The sequence below is a fragment of the Pimephales promelas genome, chromosome 4, assembly GCF_988280905.1.
Source record: "Pimephales promelas chromosome 4, fPimPro1.hap1.1, whole genome shotgun sequence".
In the NCBI taxonomy this organism is placed as follows: Eukaryota; Metazoa; Chordata; class Actinopteri; order Cypriniformes; family Leuciscidae; genus Pimephales; species Pimephales promelas.
Window position 1 is genome coordinate 28,360,599 of NC_142772.1, and position 22,364 is coordinate 28,382,962.

The window sequence follows — 22,364 nt, forward strand, 5'->3', positions numbered from 1 at the left end:
AAAACACACTAATGCACACAGGTGCTGCTCTGTATATGTACCACCTGATTTCCCTGTGGGGGACACTCCCAGCATGTGTGTGTCCTTGCTTTCATCTATCATTTGCCCTGCTTTTGACTCCATCTCGTGACAGTTCTGTCTGGTTGAGTTGTTGAGTGTGTTTTAATAACAGATTGAGTGTGTTTGATAAAGTAAAGCGATGCGAACATGCACACACGCAGACTAGAGTCCTACAGTGGGAGCATTGAGATGGAGACAGACAGAGAGGGATGTGGACGGCAGTAGACAGTGTTGCTAGGAGACCGCACACAGTGACTGGTGTGAGAGACATGGATTCACATCCCTCCCCCATCCCTACAGCACACTTCCTTTTCTCTCCGCCTGTTTTTTCCATTCTCGTTTCTTGCATTCATTGTCTCCATGTTGTCCTCCATTCATCTTTCCGCACTTGTCCTCCTGTCCGTCTGCTGTGATCTATCCATCTGCTCATATCTGTCTTGCTTTGCTATGTCTCTTTCTCTCTCTCGAGATTCCTTTCTTCTTTCTAAACACTTCCTGCCAGACTCTTTAACCTTTCCCAACCTCTCAAATGTGGTCTCCTCCTCCCTCCCTCTTTTTCTCCACCTATCTATCTAGTCCCACCGTTTCCCTCTCTGTATATCAAATACATCTCTGTCTGTGTCTTTCATTCACACTGTCGTTCAGCACGAGAGCGCTCTGAGCTTCTGAAGTGACAGGAGAGCAGTCGCCAAAGCGACAGCTGGCCGGTCACCATGACAACAGCCAGGTGCAGTGTAAAGGGACAGCACAATAAATGAAGGATGGGTGTGATTTCGTTTTTAAGCACATGCACGCACAAATTTTGGGAAGATCTGCAAAATCTGCCGTTCAAATAAGATTAAATTACACATAGACATTTGTCTGTTTTACTTTGTGTATTATCATGTGGTTGGTGGTTTATGCAGTGTGTGTGTGTGTGTGTGTGTGTGTGATGTGTGCAAATGCCATCTGCTTCTGAGGTTTAATGATCTGTATTACTGACCTTATGACCCACTCATCTATATAAACGCGTGTGTATGTCTTCACTGTTTGTTGCACCTGTAATGAACTGCTTGACACAATGTTATGTGCTTAAGTATGTGCATGGATAACATTTATATACAGGACATATACTGTAAATATATCACTCATTTAAGTAAATTTGTAACATTGATCATGTGCCAGACACATGACATAATATTTTTATTTTTATTTATTTAAGCCCAAGATACTCTACAGATCATTCTCAAATCATGCTGGAGAACATTATCATCAGCTTTTACACAGACTGCTTGAGTGCTGCTGTTATTAAAACAGAAATGAGGATTTTTTTCAAATCTATTTAACTTATTAAATTGTTACTCTGATTGGGGAAGCCGGCATATGTCATAAGTCTGTCATTTCACATAAATATCAAGTAAGGACATTTGAATATTTTTGACAAGGTAAAAAAAAACATGCATGGATGAATCAATAACATACATAAAAAATAAAATAGATACTGTAGGGTGAATTTTCGTTTCATGCTTGCTGACTAAAAATAAATGTGAAAATAAAAATACCTAATGGAAGCATTTTCATTAGTGTTCTTTTGATGCTTGATGTATAAGTAACTTTTAGTTATAAAGTTATAAAATAAGAGTTATAAAATTAGTTATAAAATAAAAATGAATATGTGCAGATGGGATTGGCCTCTATAACATGTCTAACTAATTATGTTGTCAAAACATAAAATATGCTTCAGTAAATCAGTGATGCTCAATTTTACGCTATTTATATCAATTACAGTATTAGACTCACTTTCTGTGCACTTTCAAAATTGTATCTGTAATTCTGTATTTGTAATAATCTCTGTTTTTGGTAACAGTATCAGTGTTTTTTCAGGCTCTGTGTTATAATTTAAATTTATGTTGTGGAGATATTATTTACCTCTTATTATTGTAGGATCTCTTCTGTTTTGGATTTGGGAGATAAGACTTAAACAATAACAATATCCGAAAACAATATCCAAACTTCCTCAACTCTCTTGATATCCGTCTGTCTCACCATAGTTATAGCCTAGGGGAGCCTTCATTGATTCCCATTTTCAAGTGTCTCTATTAGACAGCAGAACAAACCTGCCTAACTCCCTCCACACTCCACAGCTCTCGTGTGTTACACGAACATGCGTACTAATCAATACTTGATATGATTATCTTTGACAGTTCCTGTGTCGGGTATGCTGCCAGAAGCTGGTGTCTGGTTTTACAGCTCGTTTGCAGCAGGTCATAAGCACAAAAGGGTGTTCTACTAAGTATTAAATATGCAGAAGTCATTAAAAGTTGTATTTTCAGTTGAATTTGGGGAACTACTTGAAACATTTGTGTTAGGTTATTTTACTTACTTTTGTTTGATTTGTTCATTGCAAACAGCTGAAAGTCTGTATATTTTGTCATTAAACCTGATTTGCAATGGTGGTTGAATAGTTTCGATTACAAACTGTATGTTGTTAGTTGAGGATTTCTCTCAGGACAGAAAACAAGTATAGGCAGATGGGAATATATGATGCCTCCTGGAAAAATGGATGGATTGATTTTCTTCAGAATGGTCTAGACTAGACTGAGCTTACGGTTCTGAGTTTGCTCAGATGAGATGTGGACCATTATATAAAGAATTGTGTCGACAGCATAGAAGTGAGTAGAAAAACTGTCAATTAAGCAATCTGGTTTAGAAGCAGAAAAGGAGTAAAAACATTAATCTCTGTTATTCCGGTTATGAGCAAGTAGAGTGAACCGAGTGAGCCTCTCAAGCTGACTTTGTTGTTATTCAGGTAAAACCTAAAACAGTGGTCAAGAAATAGCGTCTGGTGATCATATGTGTGTTATTCACAGTTTTAAAATCTCCATAAGAATTAGAATATGCTCTCATCTGAGACAGTCATCATCAGCGGGGTGGATGACTGGACTAATGCAGTGGGTAGTGTCAGTGTTGGTGGAGTTGCAAATAATGACTACTTTCAAAATGTTTCACTTTGCCTCTGTGTTTGTTTCAGCAGTGAGTGTGGAGGCAGGAGGACGCGGGGGAGGATGGAGAAAGATGAGAAGGTGGAAAACGGGCATACGTTGTAGACTAAACTGTTCATTCATGTGTTTGCTGTTTTGTGGTGACAGAATTTTTTTTGTGGAGTATGGTGATAGGGGTGCTATACTGAGGTCTTCTGAGGAAACGAGTCAGGGGTTGACATGTATGTTATACATGAACAACATCATTTGAAAAAGCTAAATGCCATTTTTCACAGGCTATCACACACAACATTTATATGCACTGTACCTTCTGACTTTTTTGCATATTTGGACTGAAGTAGGAAATAAAGACTTAAAGGTGCAATATGTAAGATATTTGCATTAAAATATCAACACACAAAAAAACACTAGAAGAATGTTGTATATATTTTGTTGACTTGTATACTAATTATTCCAAATATTTACAACAATGTGTAAATCCAGAGAAATCGCGTCGCCAATCAACGGCATCATTTTCCCCCTCGGTTGTCGGTAGAAACAATGGAGAAACAGTGGGCTTCCTGAAAAAAATTCGGTAGTAGTAGTTGTATGTGCCGATGGTCTCTGGTAGCATCTAGCAAGCCACAGTTGTTTGTTTTGAACATTCGTGATGGACCACAATAGAGTGCCGAAGTTACGACGTCACTCTGTAGGCCAAAACGCGGAAGTGAGTTAGCATTTTATCACTCCCGGTTCCCTCGCTCTAAAGTCTGTGGGATTTTTGAATGGGTTTTTGCTAAATCGCCTGAAATAAGGTCTGTGGTTAACAAAGCCTCTAAATATTTTTACGTTTTGATCTATGACATAGAACACACAGTTATAACCTGGTTGTGGTTTTTTAAACTTTATTGTGTCTGCTTGTGTTTTTTAAAAAAATTATATAGGCTTCAAAATGTATAAATTTTGGACTAACTTGTAAAGATTATCTTGATAGACAAAACATGTAAGGGTTACAACTCTTTGTTAAACACATATCTTATTTTTTGCGATTTTCCAAAAGTCTATGGGGAAAATGCATAACTTTTCAATTGAAGGAACCCATGTGCCGCTAGCTTCCGAGTTGTCCTAGTGACGTCATCACTTCTGCACTCTATTGTTCATTATTATCGTTTGCTGTGGGTTCTTCCGCCAAACATAACTCCATAAAGTTGATCACGGCATTTCCCATGATTTCTCGCTCCGTCACTGCATCATCAAGCTGTATCTTTGTTATTTATTTGAATAAGCGACGTCTAGCAGTGAAACTTACATGCTGTGCCTTACATTTTTTCCTTTGTTTCATTTATTTTTTCTGTTTGTGTAATTGTAGATAGATATGTTGTTGTTTTGAAACAGGTCAAATATGTTACTACCAGGGCCACAGTAAGCAATTATTGGGCCTGGTACAAAACCTTCGCTTTCCACCCCCATCCGCAATCCAGTCTAGGCGATGGATGGATGGATAGATAGCTAGATAAATAACATGTAGATACCAAATGAAGATGAGAACTTTTGGTGCATGCTGAAAACGTTATTCAGGTAGATCATTTAAAAAAAATGTTCCGGACTCAAGACAAAAGGTCCAGTTTTACCCCCTTTTCAACAGTCATGTTTGACAATAGTACTTGCTTCTCTTAAATGTTTTTCTCTGATCCATGTTGTGGTCTTCTGTTGAGTCCTATAAAGATCCATGAAGTGGTTTTGAGCAGCAGAACAACTGTACATGGAGCAGTGAGCATTAAATGTTTGTGAAAAGGTGGAGTTCAGGTTAAGTGAGGAGGACTTATTTTAGAGGAAGTCCATAAGGGTGAGCACTTTCCAAACGTTTATCCATTCTTTCCTTCCCTGACAGATTTCTGCAGATAATTGTCTTTTTCTTGAGTCCCACAGATTTAGTCTATTTTTGTACAGTTCTTTGTGTTTGTGGAGAACACAATAAAGTTCACATCTGAAACAGCTGAAAGGTAAATGAAAAAAGAGATCTGTCCTTGTATTTTTTATTCAGTTGAAGCATCACACACCATACTGATGTGGCTGAGCTGTCAACGTCACATATAGAAATATAAAAACCCAGGTGCCTCATGTATAAAACTTTCCACAGATTACATCCTAAAAGTGAATGTATGCACAAAAGCTAAATTTTCCACAGAAGTTTTCAGATTTATAAATCCATGCGTTCACCAGAACCTGCACAAAATTCCCTTTATAAAACGCAAACTCAAAATCAGCTGAAGATATATACATATATGGAGCTTACATTGCCTATAGTTTTATTATGCATAATGTCATCTGCATATATAATTTCCATATCCATAACCCTATCTATGTGATTCCATGTTTTACAGTACAAGACATTAAGAAAATTTGAAATTCGGACTATAAATGCCATTTTGCACATTACATTGCTAAAATCTTTTGAATCCCATGTATTGTTTATTGAAACTTGTTTTTGAAAAGCATGTCACTGACACATTTTAAAAAGAAAACTTGCAATCTTACAGTTTCCTTCAAAAAAATGCACATCATCTGGTCTAACATATTTAGGATCGCTAGAAACTTCCAGGTGCAGGGTTGGACACCCCTGTTAATGAATCCAGAAGCTTGGCTCACTCTTAAAGTATAATATGTAAGAATTTTTTTAATAAAACATCCGAAAATCACTTGTACAGTGTGATATATTTCCTGCAGTTGTGTACTTACAATATCCCAAAAGTCTCCAAAGATTTTTCATTTCAGAGAAATTCCAATTTTAATTAAGTGGCCAATCCCGGAAAAAAATGACGCTGTCAATTCTGTCAATGACAGAATATCCGCACTGTTCTCTGTTTTGTTCATACTGCCATAGCCATGACGTAACATGGCAACAGACGTGGACACCTGTGTAGTGCGTAACGTTTAGCGGCACGCCGTTCTTGTTTCTTTCAAACATAGACTATGTCAAGCAGACTTTGGGACAAACAAGAAGAACTAAAATGATTATCAATATCAGCGTGGCGATTTTGAGATGCCGAGAGCTCCACGTCCGTGACTAACTTGGACTTGACAGAGCTTCACGAGTCACGACTTGAAAGCTTTATTAGACAGCTGAGCAAATGTACATGAAAACAAATCAATGTTATTTAATGTTAGCTCAACATGATGAAATGTTTGAATATGGTCAGTATGTTATTCTAATGTTGATTTTAGCTTACTGCTAGTTTCGTATAGCAAACAAACTAACACGTAGTATAACATTATTACTTTCAACACACATTTAAATGCCATTTAGTGAGATAGTGTAACATTAGACCAAGTGAGGCAGCGCTGCGTTACCTCACAAGTTTGATTCATCTAATAAACTGATCTGTGTGAGTAATCCAGCACTTGCGGGTAGCTCTGTAGAATTAAATATCCTTATTCCTTTATATCCGCGGGACTCTGGTGTGATAGCTGTCTCTTTAGCAATCGCGACCTGCTTCATACCACTGCAATGTTAAAAAAAAACATGAATGTTTGTACTCGCCCATAAACATGATTAGATCCATCAGCTTGACAGCAAGTCCCATCATTCAGCTTATCACTGCGTCATCAACCTACGCCTTGTTATTGTTTGAAACTGCGCCCTCTTGTGGCGAAAAAATCGTACATATTGTGCCTTTAACACAGATAAATTGTTTACATAGGAATGATGAAATCAGCTGTTTATCTAACATTTTTAATGGCAGGATCATATCATACATCAGTCCATACAGTGGCTTTGTTGGTTCATTGATCTGTTTGTTTTCTCAGTCAAGTGTCAGTAAATGTGTCTCAGTTGATGCAGATAAACTGCCGTGGATAAAAGTTCAGTCAGTATAAGCTGTATTCGCTGCTCCATATTCGTCTTTAGCTCCCCTCTACTGTAAGAGCTGACCCAGTTTACTATGAAGTTTAACTTGCAGGCATGGGTTTAATGAGTAATTATATAAATTCATTTATTTTTCATTCATAGCTCTTCCGTAAGTTAGGCAATGACTGGAAATAAAACTGCCCATGTGATCCAAATAAATTACATCTGTTTGCGTGATTGCGTGTGTGTTTAGTCATGTTTGACTTTATGAACTGGTTAGTGATGCATGACTGCACAAGTGGGTGCCTGGATGCACATGAGTCATGAATCATTATTGTGTGTTGTTTGTGTGTGTCTGTATTATGTGTGTTTGTTGTCTTTACGACACTAAAACTGTGTTGAAAACATTGGAGTCCAGCTACAGTGTATTCCTGTTACATAGCAATACTGCTGATGCGCTGGACGTTCACGTATCTGCGCATTCAGCAACATGCTCAGCTAACCCACTCACCTTCTTCTCGTCATTGCTCTCTTTCTCTCTCTCAGTCCCTATCTCTCCTCCTCTCCCGCGCTTTCCCCTTTTCACTGTCCTGGAAAAACACTGGAAAAGCACAGCAGTTGACAGCTGTATCCTTTTTAGCCAATCAGAGCTCTTTCTCGTACTACCAGGCACTCAAACTCAGAGCACTCTGTACAATATCTGCCCCACAACAAGCAGCTCGAACACGCTCATTCTCTCTCTCCTCTTCTCAAGCTTGCTTGTTCTCTCTACTGCCAGAATGCCTGTGTACTACATGTGACAGGCTGCATTACAGACCACAGATTTACACAGGCACAGCCGGGGCAGCCCTGGGGCCTGCAGCCAACTGAGCCTCTCATTCTTACTCAGATCATCTTCCTCAGATCTTACTCAGATCATCTTCCTCTAAAGGCCCACATGCCCTTTACAGTCCACTGTGATAAAGATGAAGTGCAGTGGTGATCATTTTAATTCACAACCTGAAATGTTCTCTCCTCATACATTGCATGTGTAATGTGTAAATGAGTAAGACAGCTCTGAAGGCAAAGTGTGAGAAGTATTTAAAGATAAATGTAAGTGTTTTCCAGTGGGTATTCTAGCACAGATGAGTCTTTTTTTTTGTAACACTTCAACTTATTTCAGTTGGCTGCAAAGTTTCTAGTTTTTTGAATATTTCAATAGTTTTTCTAAAAATTGCATTGTTTTTTATTTCAGCATCTTTTTAAATAACGAAAAGTTTAGTCAAAACTGGTTCATAATTTGCATAAATGTAGTTAATTAGCGAATCAGAATTAATAAAATTGAATTCATTTACTTTTCCCTCTAGTAATCACAAACAAAGGTCATTGGAAAGTCTTATAAATTATTTGGTCAAAAATTGAGGGAACTGAAAAGGGAGCCTTGTGTAGAGCATGAAAATGAAGCTTCCAATGATTTTTCTCAGGGAAGCACGAGTTTATAACCTGACTTATCTTTTCTGCCATCTAACATCCCCCCCCCCCACCCCTTTGTGTTTTGTTCAGGGGAGATGAGACTTCAGCATTATAGACTCTATTATGGACACTTAATCCAAACTGTCTTCATTTTCCAAGAACAATATGAACAGCACTAGGGAATGCAGAGATGTAACGAATGCTGAGTGAAGCACTTCCTCCAAGCATCTATTCTGTGTTTCAGTTCATCTGGACGGTTGGGATTTTATGCTATCAGAAAGATTGGAATTAATTTGCATACAATTAAATACGTAAACTATTAAAGTGCAACCGATCAACCTGCTTTGTATTCTTGTCAGTATGTATCTATAAATGAAAAATGTTTACTCATTCTCCATGTTGCCAGAAATGAGAAACTGACATTTACATTTAATTGACAGTTCCAAACTCAAGGGCTTTCGTGAAAACTACAGATTATCCTTACGCATTGTTGTATCCGCGCCCACAGACAGTCGAATCGACAGAACAGTTATTGTAAGGGTAGGTTTATCACTTGAAGTGATACTTCATCTACTCTTAAAATAGCATTATAGAAAAAAATGGAACACTATGGCAGCTTTCTTATCTGTACGCGACGGTGTTTTGCTTTGCAGAACTGACAGAACGGTAGTGTCTTTCAGTTCTTCCCCTCCCTTTGATCAAAAACACTATTTGTGTGGTCATCAACACGGGGTTTTTTCAGATTTTCAGCCGTGACATTCTCTCTGTAATCCTTTCAACGCGCTGGATGCTTTGCTGGAAACAGAAAAGTAATTCACTACTGCTAAATGTTTACTCTTTGAATTCTGGCACCCGTGAACAATTCAAGTCAACACTATTACAACTCAAATTTTGCTAAGAAGTATTTCCCACTAAAGCAAAGTGGTATTTGACTCTTGTCAACTGTATCCATGGCGGACTGCTGGGTGTGGCCTTGGATGGCAATATGCCCAGTGCATTATGGGTGTTGAAGTTAGCCATGTTTTATTGAAAGCTCATTTTGCCAGAGGTACCCCTTTAACCAAATGCATGCATTTCCCTCTTTTACAGGTAACCAGGACGGGGGAAAGCTTTAAAATACCTTCCCTTGCTCCTGATTGGTTCTCTATACCATGAGCTCTGGCTCCGCCCAGGATGTGGCGGTGGAGAATTTCCTGCGTGACATAGAGAGGCGGGGCCAGTGGCTGCACTGCGCTGTTATTGGCTGTGAGGAGGAGCATCCCCGTGGCAACATGAACCTGTTGTACCGCAAAAGTCGACTGGACTGGAGACACAGAGATCAAGAGGGCAAGAAAAGGTAAAAGAGATACAATAATCAGAAAGAAAGAAATCTGTGAGCCTGCTGTAGGAGAATAAAGGAATATGTGAGGAGAGAGAAAGATAGAGGGGGTTACAGAGATGCTTTGCAGTGCTTAAATGAAACGTAAAGGAAAGGAGGAGGTGAGAGGAAGATTAGTAAAATCCTGATTTGATAAAGAAGGTGAGAAAAAGGTGAAACGGAAGGAGCGTATAGAATGAAAAAGATTAGAGAGAGAACGTAATGGAGGAATAGGACACGATTAAGAGGAGTCTTAACTCGAAATAGAGACATTTGTCTTATATATTTTATGCAAAGCATTCAAATCTTCTTTTCGTCTGAGAGACAGGAGGGAGAGAGCCGGATATATGCAACACAATCTGCCCCTCTGGTGTCTCAATGGATCAGCAGCTGGACATTTTAAAAACAGACTTTTTGTTTAATTACCTTATTTATTTATTTTTTGTTAACTTTAAATTATAAGAAGTTTATTTTTTTATTTTTTTATTAATTGTATCAACAGGTAAATCATGCACTGATACTACAAATCTGGCCAATAATTATTTTCATTTTATGGATAATAACCAAGAAATTGTTGGTATTAAATTTCTGTATTTTATCTAAATTAAAATAAAAGACTAAAAAATAAAATCACTACTTATAAAACTGACAAGTGAATTTAGGCATCACAACATAACGTCCCCTTGGAATTATAAGGTTCTATCTGCGTTCTGAGCAGTTTTGAGATATTGAGCTTCAAAGTTTTTGCATTCCATATAGGAAAATGTGTATGGGGAACATGTTTCTTTCAAACATAAAAATAACAGGGACCCTAAATGTACAAAACACATCACATAATGTAAATAAATTGCCACAGAATGAGAAAATGTGAATAACTCAATTTTGACAAAAATGTCAGATAGAACCTTATAATTCCAAGGGGACGTAATGCATTAAAATGGATATTCACTTTAAGATTTATACACAAGATTACATTTAACAGCATTATTAAATGCATTAGTGTTTGTAAAGTTAAACTTTACGTTAGCATTAGATGATCACAAAGATAAACAATAAAATATACAACATGGAATGAGACTGATAACCTAAAATTGATATTAACTGGTATTAATATCATGCATCCCACAAAATAAAAACACCTACACAAAATGTGTGTAGCCATATTTTGGGGGAAAATTTGTACCCAGAATCAGACAACAACTCCTTTCGGGGGCAAAAAAAGAAGATAATCTGTTAGGTTTTAGTACAGTATGTTTAACTTTACTAGTAGTGAGCTAATCAGAAAAGAAGTCTATGGAATATTGGCAATTAGTAAATGTGTGTGTTCATGCGTGTGTCTGTCATGTCAGCTGTGATTTCCTGTCCTAAATCCACATTTCTTCTTTAAGACTCATTTAGTTTTATATGTAAGTCTGTATATTACCATAGTCTGCAATGCTCTATTTACATCTTCGACTGTGTTCTTTTGAGTGCTTTGTTCCATCTTTAATTCCTTTTAGCTGCAGGACTGATTACTGCCCCTCTCTCTCCATCTCTGTGTTTCTGGATGAGGAGGAGAATGCATTTAGATGATTGTCTCTGACACCTGTGCAAATGGACATCAAAGCTCTTTTCATCCGCTCTGTGTTCTACATTCATGACACACGCATACCCACAACACATCCTGAGCTTAGACAAACACGCCTGCTTTTATTATAAACTGCTCACACATGCAGACAGACATGGGCTGACACATCAAACATGCTTTGATACATGCACAGTATCTTCAGCAGTGATCCCAATCTTCTTTCAGCTATTTCTCTCCCCTGTACAGACGTAAAGAAGAGATACACAAGAGGTCACCCACGCATGCTCGCTTTCTGTCTGGAGGATCTGTCCACTTCCTCTCTCGTCCTCCCACTCAATCCCTCCATCCTCCTCTCTGCTGCTGAATGCAGATGATTCTCATTCATTTATCCATCTCTTCCTGTTCCCCTCTGCTTTTCTCGCATCTTGCTGTCAGTCTTTGCAAATGAGTGGCAGTAAATGAATGAATGAATCAAGTGAATCATTTAGTATGTTGGTAAACTGATTCTAATGCAAAAAGAAAGCCATGTAAGAGCCACATGTTGTGCAGCCTTAAGGAAAACAACAGAAATAGAGCAGACATAAATCGCTTCAGTTGCCCGTACCTCTGAGCTTTCACTCTGCCATGTGAAGCATCGTGTCAAATAAAAGCGAACAACCCCAAATCCTCAGCTATGAGAGAGACTGTCAGTCTGTTCGCTCTCATATCGCTTTTAAGCAGACAGATTTTAACATTCAGATTTCTTTGCCACAAATGGGTTACAAACCATAGCATTTATTTTGTACAGTGATTAGCATAAAACTTTAGTACACTACCGTTCAAAAGTTTAGGTTCAGTAATTTAAAAAAATTATTCAGCAAAGACGCATTAAATAGAAAAAAAGTGAGAGATTTCAAATAAATGCTGTTCTTTTGAACTTTCTATTCCTCAAAGAATCCCGAAAAAAAAAGTTTTAAAACATTTATAATCATAAGAAATATACAGTATATTGCGCACCAAATCAGCATATTAAAATGATTTCTCAATCACTGAAGACTGGCGTAATGATGCTGAAAATTCTGCTTTGCCATCACAGGATTAAATTACTTTTGAAAATATATTCTAATAGAAAATGGTTATTTTAAATTGTACTAATATTTCACAGTATAACTGTTTTAATGTATTTTTGATCAAATAAATGCAGCCTTGGTGAGCATAAGAAAACATTTTTTTTTTTTTTTTAATTTTACCAACCCCAAACTTTTGAACGGTACAATATTTTGTTTTAGTCACCAAATTGTTGTGGACAAGTGAAATTCCAGGAATTTGAGTTTGGAAAACATCCTAAATGAAACATCACACAATGGGAGAAAATAATTCAGTCCAGTATTTTGTTCTAAATATATATGGTGTGTGCAGCTGAAACTGTGTCTTGTGATTTTATGATGGGATGATTAAACCCATTCTGGTCTTTGTCCAGATTATACCTGGAAGTCTTCATTGCCAACTCATAAGCTGTGTCCCCATGCCTGCACATCATATCCTGTGGTGCCGTACTTTTCTGTTCGTGTGTGTCACACTCTACTAGCTCAGCATCTTCTCTGCCTTCTGCCTGACAACAGAGACTCACACACACATGAACACACACACACACACACACACACACACACACACACTGCAGAACAGTGTATTGATGAGTCGCTTCCATCTGGACTTTGTGCACATCAACCTTCATAAAGGTCAGAGCAGGGGGACACAGTGGACTCTGGACAATGTTTACGCATCTTAAAAGTTGACAGGAGGAAGTTCATGAATTTCTAATATAACAGTTGAGCATAGGAAGAAGAAAATATGATCACAAAAGAGATTTCTTCAATAGCTGAATTGTTTGCGATTGAATGGAGACTTTCCTTGTTTCGTTTTTTTTTTCTTACAATTCATTTGAAAATATATGAAATCATATGAGTTCATAATTTTAGTATGAAATCAAACATTTCTCATCAAATGCTTTAAAATACCAAATTGTCCACTGTATGTACAGTAATAATCATATCCACATTATTTATATTGCTCTATATTTTTGCTGTAAGAATTGTCTCATTTCTGTTCTCATTTTTCATTCAAAGAACATCTAGAAAACACTCGATAGTAGTTTAAACTCCATCAAGTCTTGAGATATAAAAAGAGCAATATCAGTTTCCTCTGGGTGTTTCTTTTACAAGGAAAAACATCTATATCTCTAAATAGCTCCAAATAATCTAGTAACCCATCACCAGAAAACAGCATTTTGTGGTTCATTTCTCTTTAAGTGTGTGTGTGTGTGTGTGTGTGTGTGTGTGTGTGTGTGTGTGTGTGTCTGTGTACAAATGGCAACCCACTACTTACCACCCACAAAATACTGCTTGGCCCCACCTGAATTAGTGTGTGTGTGTATGTGTGTGTGTGTGTGTGCGTGTGTGTGTGTGTGTATACATGCATGCACATATGCCAGTGTGTGCTCTGTATTTGTGTGTTTAGGGAAAAAAAAAATCTGCAAACAATAAACAAATGACAGGACAGTTGCCTTGGAAACAGGGAGAGCATACTAGTAGATTGAGGAGAATAAGAAAAGATGCAGAGAGAGGGATGAAAGGAAAGACAGGGCCCGTGGACAAAGTCTTTTTTTGTTTTGGGGAAGAGGGCAAAAGATCAGCTGATTAAACAGTGCTTGGAAACATGTCATGAGGAAATATTTAAGGAATAGGGCAACCTATTTTTATATGAACTAAGAAATCAGGATATAAAGTTGCAATGAAAAAGAAACGTTAGATTTTTTCTTCCATTTTGTGACGTGTAAAGGATTATCGAGGGACTAAAATGATCGGATCCTGCATACAGTACTGCACCAGAGAGAAGTATGTTGTTAAATCTGAAGGTCCTGTTAAGACTTAAATCCATTTTCAAATAAATAATTAAAATAAACATATACATGGATAGATTGTTCACATTTATAACGTGAATTTAGAAAATAGATCGGGTGAATTGTGATTTTATGCTGACTTTAAGAGAATTGAACAGGGAGAAGGTGAAAAAAACAATGAAAGGAAAGATGGAAGGGGACATGAGGAAAATGAAGAAGAAGAGAAGGATGGGAGGGTATCTCACAGGCTGGCACGAACCGTTTCCTCTCTCATCATTCATCCTGAGCATGTGTGTGGGGGGGGACCAAGTGTCCTCACAAGGATAGTAAAACCTGAAATTGCCTACATTGTAGGAACCACAAGAAAAAATGCATAATGAACATATTAAATATTAAAAACATATAAAAAATCTAAACATATGCCTGTGAGGGTTTGGTTTAGGTTTACAATACAGAAATCATTAACTGTATAACATTAAACAATATAAGTCAGTGGAAAGTTTCTGTTTTCTGTATTATTTGTATTGGTCTGTTTGACTGTGCAGTAGTAGCAGGGATGTATTCAATCCGGAAATGAGCAAAGGATGAGAGTGAATAACGGAGGCTGTAGAGACAAAAATGAAATTGACTGTGAGCTATTAATAGAGCCTTTATCAGTTGAAATGAGGAGAGAGGGAGAGAAAAGAGGAGAAAATGGGAGGCCTACAGCACAATGAGAAACAAATTTATTATTCTTATCTCATAAAGAATCTCTCCACAAAGAAACAATTCCTTTCTTCTCTCATTCCCTGATCTTTCTATCTCTATTCCCATCTCCCATAGCTCCAGCTATAAAGATGCCTCCTCTGCAACAGTCGGGAAGGTTCGGGATCTGGCGTCATTTCGGCGCCATTTCCGAATGGGATTTATGACGATGCCAGCGTCCCAGGACCTGTCACCTCACTCTTGTGCTGCTGCCATGGCACCACGCTCTCAATCCTGTCATGCTGTGGGCACCGGTGAGGGAGAGGAGCTTGAGAATGGGTATTATCCAGACTCAGACCCTCAAAACCAGTCGAATTCATCCCGCTGCCCCCCAACCAAGCCTAAACGCCACCCCAATACTCGTCTCAGCTCTACGGGCCACCAGGAGCACCCTTCCCGTGGGGTCCACGCACCACCTGACACTCCGCCACCTCCACCTCCCAATCACCCACCCAAACACCCAGAGAAGCGGAATGGTTAGTGAGCAAATCAATAGTATATTCATGCTAAAATAAGGGATGTGATTCGATTAAAAAAAAAATCTTGACCAGCGATGATTTTTGAGTAGAGAAGGTTCTCATAAATTTTTCTAACTCTGATGATTCGGATATCAATAAGGAGCCGTCTGACATGTAATGTAACCTTGCATCTAAATTTGTGAATTATTTTTAAATATTTAGTGCCGGGAATTTTGAACTGGGAAACTATTAAACCATCCATTGTTTCCTGTCAGTATATTGTTAGTCATTAATATATGTTTTTGATTGAACTATTATGGAATTGATTTGAATCAAAGATAACTTTAATTATTATCTGTACATAAATTGTAAAAGTAAAAAATAAAAGTAAAATGAGTCACATTTGATTTAATGAAAACAGAAAGCTGTACGCGCCTGGCATGTGTAAAAATGTCCTCTCTCACTCTGTGTCACTCTTTCTTTCTCTGCTTTTCTCTGTTAAACAGCAATGAAAAAATCTGATTCAGGTGAAATGTCAGGACGAAAGGTCCCTCCGCTGAAGCCCAAACGGAGTCCAAGCACACAGCTCTCCTTTGACCCCCCGCCCCCTCGGGTCCCACCCCCAACCACACCCCTTCCCTTCCAGAGCTCTGAGCCCTCTCCACGGGGCGAGGGTGGAGATGACGAGCCGGTTTACATTGAGATGGTGGGCCAGGTCTTCACTCGAGAGACTCACAACGCCCCGACTCCTCACCCACTCACGCCCTCTGCCACCACGCCTGATTCTGACTCAGACCAAGGAGAGGCCATTTACGAAGAGATGAAGTACCCCTTACCAGACGACAAAAATCGAGAAGCCCACCGCCGCTTGCCACTCAAACATGAGCGTATGAAGTCCTCTAAAGCATACCACTCCTCCATCTCGTCCTCCACCTCTTCCTCGCTTCCACGCCCCTCTTCCTCTTCTCCAGCCTGCACCTCTTCCAAACCTAAAGCTACCGTCTCAATCTCTCACTCCTCTCCTCTTCCTTCGTCCTGCTCCTCTGCATCGTCCACTCCTGTACCTCAAGCCCTCTCCTCATCACCACACCCTCCCCGTGCTCCCACACCCTTCTTGCTGCCAGGGTCCAAGCCTGAACATGAGCCCAGCTCCAGTAAGATCCCAGCACCCTTCCCTAACTTACTTCAACACAAGCCTCCTCTCCTAGCTTTTCCCCAGCCAGCCGCTGCCTCCAGTGGGATAGGGGCTCAACATAAGAGCAGCTCGGCCAAGATCAGCGTGCAATCGGCCTCCAGCCTGCCGGCATCTACCAGCACCTCCTCCAGCACAAGCTTCACCAGCACTTCCAAAGATTCCACTGGAGTTGAGAAAGAACGAGAGAAGGAGAGGAGGGAAGGACAGCTGGGACCCACACCGGGACTCCGAGCCCGCAGTCATTCTACTCCTCTTCCTCCTTCATCAAAGTCCTCCTCTCCATATTCCCACCATCATCATCATCACCACCCTCACCACAGGCCGTCCCACTATCACCATTACCGCAAGCCCGAGAAAGAGATGTCGTTAGGGGGCAAGGGGTCAGGACAGTCCTCCACCCAGACGCAAACGCAGCCCAAGGAGGGCAAGTCTGTCAGCTTCCTGCTCAAGTCGGAAAAATCGGAGAGGGAAAGGGACCGAGAGAGGGATCGTGACCGAGAGAGAGACCGTGACCGAGAGAGAGACCTGAGCAGCACGCCATCTTCCAGTCATTCTGAGACCCCCACCTCAAACACATACACGCACACTTCTCAAACCGGCACTAGCACCACTCCAACGCCGAGTCAACCGTCATTGTCCACAGCAGCCACGCCACCTTCCTCCTCTTCTTCCTCCACTCAGCGCCCTCCATCTCGCTCTCACGTGCACCGGTCACACACCCCGCACTTGTCCCATGGCCTCCCTGCTTACAAACCTCCCCCCTCGGACAGCCCCCTGCTCTGGACCTACCCCTCGGTTGGCTTCCGCCGACCGCCTGCCTATGATAGCTTGCGCGGGGGCTTGCAGTTGCCATCCTTGCACACAGACCCCACTAAAACTGGATCTGCAGCCCAGGCATTGCAGGCCAAGGCCGGGTTCATTCCCTGGGAGAGTGCAGCTGCCTTGGGGCTCACCGAAGAACAAGCTTACTGGCCCATGCACCGAAAATTATCATTCAGTCATGGGAGCCGAGAGGCTGAGAGTGAGTAATGGTTGTAGGGAGGGTGGAATGAGTATGAGGGATGATTATTGAGGGGGTTCTCTTTCTATTGTACTATCATAGATGTTTAATTGTGTTTTTCTCTCTAATGCTCTGTAGAGGAAGATGGAGGGCTGTGGAACGGCAGTGCAGATGCTCTTTTGAGGAGAGAGAGGGATGACCTAGCAGCCATGCGGTGTGGCGGACACTCTGGAATACCTGTGCGGGCAACAGGGAGACACAGCGAGAGCTTGGCTGGGGCAGATGGACCACCAGGGTTAAGAGGACTGATACGAGCAGGCCTGCCCTTACCCTGCCAAACCTTCCCAGCATGCCGCAATGGAGGTGAGATCAAATTGAAATGACTTTAGCACAGGCTTTCTGCCATGACCTCGGTAGTTCAGCACTCCAGATATAGATCAAGTGTGCTAGGTTAGAGATAAAACATTTGTAGACTTAGCTCATTGACAACTGATTGAAAAGGTTAGTTGCTTTATAAGATGTAATTTGATGTTATGGCTGCTAGGATCAGTGTGCATTGATTTGTTTGAATCAATAATAGAGAATAATAAGATTTAAATACAGTTTTAAACCATAATGGAAAAATCAGCAGAACAAGTATTTCTAGCTAACTGGCTGCAGTACCTGTCACTGTAATGGGATATTTTTGGATATGTAAGAATTGATAACTATATGCCATCAGTGGCTTACCGGAGAGGCACGCACTGCAGGGGGGCCCCACTTGTTAGAGCGCCCCACAATAACCGTGCCAGGTTGCGCTGATAGACGATGATATTGTTTATTGACGATAGCCAGAGATATTGTCAAAAGCATCAGCTATCGGCCTTATCAAGAGGATTTACCATTTCCAATTATTGTATTAAGTTATTATTATTACCACTACTACTTTTATTAGTAATTAAATTAATATTAAAATTCATTTGCCCCAGTTTTATAGTGCATCACCCCATAACCATAAGGAAAATAAAAGCTTAGTAAGATTAGCTTACTCATCATTTCAAAAACAACTTGTTTGAAATACTTCTCTTCTTATTTTTTAATTGTATAATTTGTTACATTTATCTAGCATTATTTTCTGGGTACTCAAAGCGCTTTACATGGAAGGGGGACCCCCTTAACCAACACCAATGTGCAGCATCCACCTGGATGATGCGACGCCAGCCATAGTGCACCAGAACACCAGAAGCCAATCAGTATATGGGGATGATTAGCAGGCCACGATGAACAGAGGCCAAGAGACAAATTTGGCCAGGATGCCAGGGTTACAGCTCTGCTCTTTTTCGAAGGACATCCTGGGATTTTTAATGTCCACATAGAGTCAGGACCTTGGTTTAACGTCTCATCCGAAGAATGGTGCTCTTTGACAGTATAGTGTCCCCGTCACTACACTGGGGACACTTTTTCACTACTTATGCGCCACAACAGAAAATAAATTAAGACTGTTATGTACCCTCATCACCATGTTGAAGTAGATTCAGCTCTCATCTTCTCATTATTAAATAAATTAGTAATTAAACAAGTACACTAAATCAACACTTGAGTCATGCATGTGCAGTGAATATCATGCATTTAATTCACATACAGTACCACACAGTCTAACTTAGCCAAGCAATGTATGCATTACATTGTGCAATGCACTTTTAAATTAAGTCAATGTCATTTTACAATGCAAACACACCTGCTTTCAATGCAAATGAGGTTCATTATAGAATGCAACACATTTACAGACGTCAGCGCTATTTGCTTGCTGCAATTAATGTTGCGCTTTTAGCGGAAAGCAGAGTGAATTTCATTATTATCTGTAGAAACAGTTTGTGTACTGCTTCTATTCATCAAGGCAGCAATAAATCATCAAATTATGATAACGAACGATAAGAGTGTTATAAACGAGCACATATCCGGATGGTATTTTTAGCTGAGCCCCCTTTCTTTTAAAGAATGATTTAGGTGGCGTGATTCTGCACAGTCCCTGCATGCACGTCAAGCATGCCAGATCATGGTGTACTGCATCCCATTCTCCACAACCTTACTGAACTGCAACATGCAAATTTCACCAGCCTTAATTTTTGTCCAATTTTGCTCTATTGCATTATTTGCATAATTCCTTTTTATGAACAATACTATCAGCGAGCATAATTCCTTAGTGATATCCCCCTCCGTGCTCTTGAATGCTATCATATACATTTTAAATATGTTAAATCCGCTATCTAAAAGATGGCAATAGGAAGTGATTAATCTAAGGTTAAAACTATGTTACTATTTCCATTGTTAAAAGTGCAAGTTAAGAATTAAGGGTAAACTTTTGAACGGGGTCATTTTTTTAAAATAAAAATCTGATTTTTTTGTCTTGTGGACTATATGCAAATATTTTACATAAAATATCTTATTCAGGACAGTACTAAATAAAACAATAACATGTATTTTGTATAATCAGATTCCGCAAGGTGTATGTAAACTTTTGAGCACGACAGTATTTTAGATTTGACTTCTTGAGACTTAACCTTTCAAAACAATAACTTGACTCTATGATCTTGTGTCTATGATCTTTTATAGAGTTGGGTCGCCTTGGCAGGTCTTCCTCCACTTCAGGAGTGAGACAAGCAGGGGGTGACGTTCAAAGGCAGAGCAGCCTGCCGGCCAGAGAAGTGCTCAACCAGGTAACACACACCAACACAAGCTATCACTAACTCCACATAAACACACACTCATTATCATATACCTGCAGTGTTATAGTTTCCCCAGCCCTGTTTAAACACACTCATCTCTGTAAAACTGTTATCACATTAGGTTTTGAGAATTAAATTACTTTGGATCTGCAGCCATTTCTTCTGCACAACTGTTTTAAGTGGTTTTATTCATACAATGAAAGTCAGTGGGGTCCAGAACATCACTTTTGTGTTCCACAGAATAAAGAAAAAAACTGTTTACATGCACAACTTTTATTTCAGTCAGACTGAATTCGTGAATCTGATTGATGAATCTGAATGTAGTGTTTAGTGTGAACGCTAAACATGTAATTGGTTTGACGTGCGAGTTTATGTCACAAGCTTCAAATCGGAATAATAATACATGTGCACACTGTACAAATCTAATAAATGACACTCTAATAAATTAGACTCTTTATTCAACAGGAAGAACAGCTCGTTCTGTGTCAAGTGTTCACTTGTCCTCTCGGTCGGATTACTAAAGGAATAAACCAAATCGACCTCAATCGGATCAAATAAGATGCTTACAAAAATTGAAAATGTAGGATTCAGTCCGATTGAGCCGTCAATCCGATTACAAACAGATTATTTGGTTGTGTGTAAACGTTGCCAATGAGTAAACAATTACAGAATTTTAATTTAGGGGTGAATCATTCCTTTGAAGGAGTAGTTCACTTTTAAAAAAAACTTTTGCTGATAATTTACTCTCCCTCATGTCATCCAAGATGTCCATGTCTGCCTTTCTTCAGTCTTCAAAAGAAATTAAGGTTTTCGATGAAAACATTCCAGGATTTTCTCCATATAATGGACTTCAATGGGAACCAAACAGTTCAAGGTCCAAATGAGAGTTTCAGTGCAGCTTCAAAGGGCTTTAAATGACACCAGACGATGAATAAGGGTCTTATATAGCGAAACGATCAGTCATTTAAAAAATAAATAAAAAAAAGTTTTATAAGCACAAATGCTCGCCTTGCTCTGTTCTGTGATGAGTGTTCATGACTCTCCTGTTCAAACTCGTTCATCAAAATGAACAAATCTTTTTTTGAGTAATGACTCAAAGGGTCTTAGATAAGACCCTTATTCATCATCTGGTATCGTTTAAAGCCCTTTGAAGCTGCACTGAAACTCTCGTTTGGAGCTTGAACCGCTTGGTTCCCATTGAAGTCCATTATATGGAGAAAATCCTGGAACGTTTTCATCAAAAACCTTAATTTCTTTTCGATTGAAGAAAGAAAGATGTGGACATCTTGGATAATTTGGGGGTGAGTAAATTATCAGCAAAAGTTTTTTTTTTTTTAAGTGAACTACTCCTTTAACCAATGTTAGTTTAAATGCTAAATATGTATTTTTATACGTTGACAATATGTAAATTAACATTAGCCAAAATAAAAGTCAGCATGAAACAGAACTTATGATCATGTCATCAGAGAAGAGATCTTGTTGCCAGTGGGATGGGAAATTAATCTTTTATCAACGATTAAGAGGGCACATGACCTAAAGATGTGCACTGATGAATCAATATTCCATAAAAAATTTCATAGTGACTTTAATTAATAAATGCGGTAAAGTAAAAGAATTGTTGAATGTAGCAACAAAAAGATTGACTATATTTCACTCCCACAGCGGTTCTCCCAAAAATTGGAAAACGAGCTTGCATGTTCTGTCTGGGCCTGCTTATTGAACTGTAGATGCTGTTGCAATGACCTTTAATTCACCTAATACACCAACCTGACACTCTGAGAAAGATCTTATTTGCATGTTGTGCTTTTCAGTGCAGAGTCTTGAGGAAATGCTTTGAATTCACACCAGCTTGTTCAGCCTCAGTCGGTGTAGATACTGCAGTAATTAATTAAATTCAGTTCAACTGGTTAACATGCTTAAGTGTAATTGAAACCAAGCTTGACAGTTACGGCAGGTGATCTGAAACTAATTTCATTCCATTTTGTGCCCCTGTGGCTGCTATTCCAGACAGTCATTAGGTAAATCGCAGAGCCCATTGAGTCACCAGCATCCCCACCCAAACATGTCTGTATCTGCACTGCACTCCGCTGCAGGGTCAATGAGTGCAGAGAAAAAGGGGGATGAATACAGAGCGGGAGCGA

The 22,364-nt window shown here is 39.4% G+C and overlaps 1 protein-coding gene across 7 annotated transcripts in view; it reads left to right on the top strand.

Annotated features, from left to right (window-relative positions):
• Positions 1 to 22,364, top strand: part of nyap1 (neuronal tyrosine phosphorylated phosphoinositide-3-kinase adaptor 1) — a 41,324-nt gene that overhangs the window by 13,147 nt on the left and 5,813 nt on the right. For 3 of the 7 annotated variants that reach the window (XM_089130222.1, XM_039658964.2, XM_039658962.2), the window contains 5 exons: positions 9,409 to 9,655; positions 14,944 to 15,341; positions 15,830 to 17,539; positions 17,657 to 17,881; positions 20,111 to 20,214. In XM_089130222.1, the coding sequence (XP_088986348.1) occupies positions 9,471 to 9,655; positions 14,944 to 15,341; positions 15,830 to 17,539; positions 17,657 to 17,881; positions 20,111 to 20,214 (2,622 nt within the window). In that variant the 5' untranslated portion in view covers positions 9,409 to 9,470. Of the gene's footprint in view, positions 1 to 8,409; positions 8,860 to 9,408; positions 9,656 to 14,943; positions 15,342 to 15,829; positions 17,540 to 17,656; positions 17,882 to 18,623; positions 18,988 to 20,110; positions 20,215 to 22,364 lie in introns of those variants that run through there. The other 4 variants (XM_039658963.2, XM_089130221.1, XM_089130223.1 and 1 more) reach the window with 4 other exon arrangements.